The sequence below is a fragment of the Austrofundulus limnaeus genome, unplaced genomic scaffold, assembly GCF_001266775.1.
Source record: "Austrofundulus limnaeus strain Quisiro unplaced genomic scaffold, Austrofundulus_limnaeus-1.0 Scaffold9, whole genome shotgun sequence".
Taxonomy (NCBI): Eukaryota; Metazoa; Chordata; class Actinopteri; order Cyprinodontiformes; family Rivulidae; genus Austrofundulus; species Austrofundulus limnaeus.
The window spans coordinates 1,979,629-1,982,445 of record NW_013952411.1 but is presented as its reverse complement, the minus strand read 5'-3'; the positions used below and the strand labels follow the sequence as shown (position 1 = coordinate 1,982,445).

At 34.2% G+C, this 2,817-nt stretch overlaps 1 protein-coding gene across 1 annotated transcript in view; it reads right to left on the bottom strand.

Annotated features, from left to right (window-relative positions):
• spc25 (SPC25 component of NDC80 kinetochore complex) overlaps positions 1 to 2,557 on the bottom strand; it is a 5,650-nt gene extending 3,093 nt beyond the window's left edge. Inside the window, exons 1-5 of the mRNA XM_014001475.1 lie at positions 2,443 to 2,557; positions 1,900 to 2,056; positions 1,497 to 1,562; positions 1,132 to 1,278; positions 905 to 1,030 (exon numbers count right to left, since the gene is read on the bottom strand). Coding sequence (XP_013856929.1) covers positions 905 to 1,030; positions 1,132 to 1,278; positions 1,497 to 1,562; positions 1,900 to 2,050 — 490 coding nt within the window. The 5' untranslated portion in view covers positions 2,051 to 2,056; positions 2,443 to 2,557. The remainder of the gene's footprint in view (positions 1 to 904; positions 1,031 to 1,131; positions 1,279 to 1,496; positions 1,563 to 1,899; positions 2,057 to 2,442) is intronic.
• Between the last annotated feature and the right edge of the window lie 260 nt (positions 2,558 to 2,817).

The following is a 2,817-nucleotide window of genomic DNA, read 5'->3' as shown; positions in this document are numbered from 1 at the left end:
ATATATATATATATCACATGCACAAAAAGTCATCAGATAAGTAGCACTTATAAATCACCTTTGCTACAATAGTAGTTTATGTGTCAAATCTTTGTTACTTTTYATTGATTCATCTAAAAAATATAAACAAAGTGTGTTTCTGTGACAAGCAGGAAGTAAAGTCCATAAAGGTGTAATTTAAAATTTACTATTTGCTAAGTTGTCTGTTTTTTGTTGGCAACACTAATTCATCCCTTAAATTTAGGAGCCTTTTATAAGTGACTCATAAGTCAGAGTCGAGCTTCTTTAAAAATGTTGAAAGACTTTTATAACACCTTTAGAGGTATTATTCAAGACCACTTTAAAACACTATTTTCAAAGGCTGGCTTCCTGGAAAAAAAATAACGCTAGATGACTTAAGACATTTGCACAATACTGCACCTAGAATTTTTGATCAACTACACTATTTACAATGTTATACAAATTAAACGAGAAAGCATGTCAAGTGGCTCCTTTGTTACAATCCACTGCAGGAGCTGAGYTACAGGCTCAGTGGTTTCAACTCTTCAGGGGAATTATTTCCTTTTTTCAAGTAAAACTCAATTSATAGCAAAGCTGCATTCTGAGACAAATTAGATACATGTTTGATGTTATGTGTTTCACAAAGAAGTGTCTGTCTGTGGTATACTGCTTGCTTTTACTGCAAGTCATTTCCATTCATTTGTGTTTTGCTTTTGGCATATAAAAGCAGAAAATGACAGGCAAACACATTGCTCATCAGACTGAATTGTCCCAAGTTTTAAACCAAAAAACCATTTGAGCTTCATGGTACAGATTCAAACTCTTACAAACAAAAAACAAACAAACAAAAAATAATAAAAAAATACAGAATTAAAAAAAGTACTTAACATAAAATCTGGCTTACTTTTGACCAATTCTGTCTTGTCGATGACCGTTCGTATCTCCAACCCCAGGTGATCCTGAAACACTAGTCTGGCTTTCTGGAGATTCCGCAGTCTGTTTTTGTTGGCTTTATTTTGAGATTCGATTACTGGAACAGGAAAATGACGAGAAAAAAAAAAGAACAGCATGTTACATTTCAAATTGACTTCTGTGATACCTTGTAAACATCATTAAGAAACACAATCTTACGCTCTTTTCTTCTAGTTTGTTCCTCTGTAAGTTTTTGAATTTTCTGAATAATGTCGTTTTTCTGCATCTCCTTCTCCTGAACCTCAGCCATCACTTCAGATATGGCCCGCCGTTTCTCCTTCAGTATCTCACTTTTTTTCCCCAGGTCTGCAGAAACAAAGATTGTGACAATTTAAAAGTTAGTGTTAACTCTAAATTGCATTCATTCAGGCTGCAGTTTCACTGTCTTCTTTTCCTCAAAGTGTTCCAACAATAAAAATCAGATAAGAATGTGGATACCCCATCAAGCTGATGAATACAAATAATGTGAGGGACACAGAAACTATGTACAGTACAAATGTAATGCTATTTGTCCTTTTACTTACCTATTTTGAATTCCTGTATTGTCTCAAAAAGCTTCTCATCATCCTTCCATTTCTTCAAGCATGAATCTATAAAGATAATTTAAGATTAGCATGTATATAGGTTCCAATCAAATACAAATCAACAGTTCTAGTCAAATCACATAATTTGTTAGACCACTCTTTGTCATAATATGCCATTTAAAAAGCTTGTTTTATTTTACACAATTGTGTTTTAACTATAAGAGCAACATTTCTCTTGTAAGTTTAATTTAATTTAATCAAAATATCAGATTAGGCACACAGTTTTTACTAGATGTAATGTTAAACTTCACATCTATTTGAATTTGTATTCAAACTATTTAACTACCACAGTTTAAAAAGTCTTGGCTGTTTCATGACACAAGCACACMGAGAAACAACTTACCATGTGCCGTCTTCACAAACTGTCTGCGGGACTGGGCCACCTCTGCGGTTCTATCAATGATGTCTGAACACATTTTAAGGTGTTTTTTGTGGATCTCCTCCATTGCACTGGTGAAGCTGTCACTCAGGTTTGGGTCTGTGATGGACGTCATGGTGTTCTGGTCCAGGCAGTTATGAAAAAAAGAAAACAGCGCATGTGTACAGGTTTTTAAATTTAGCTCAAGCAAAAAATATTGTTGTTGTTGTTTTTAGCGATATTACTAATCATGTTTGAAAGACAATGAATGTATCTCGACCGATGGGAGGGACAGTGTACTAATACCGATTGATAATTATCGAAAAATGTGGTCCATCCGTCGTAAAGACGCACTTTAGCGTTAATGCTTTGTCTAATTTGTCTAACAACTTTCGACAGAAGTTTTAGCATGTTTACACTATGCTAACTACTGGAACCATCATTTACTTTAGCTGTAAATTTACCATTGCTAAGCCACAAATTACAGCTGTATAAACGGCTTTATCTAGTCTTAGATTATTTACTCACGTTTTTTTCAAGTGAAGGAGAAAAATACTTGTTTATATTAAAGTTCACTACAAAAACAGAGGCTCTGTTTTTAAAAAATCGCGGTCTAAGGCGGTTACAGAGTACCGGAAATTGCGTACAGTCGTGTTTCTTCTTCTTGGATTTAAAGGTAGTTGGGTTCAATTAAAATGTGAATACCGCCACCTACCAGACAGGAGTGTGAACAAAAGCTTGATTATAAAGTATGTTTTTCAATGGTGACATTATTTTACCTCCTATTTTTGACATCGCTTCCCCAAAAACACTTTGAATTTCTTGCTTGCTCAGATGCTTTCAATAGATTATTGATTTCTATTTCTACAAGTCTTTCCAAACACGTTTTGTAGGGTATATAAA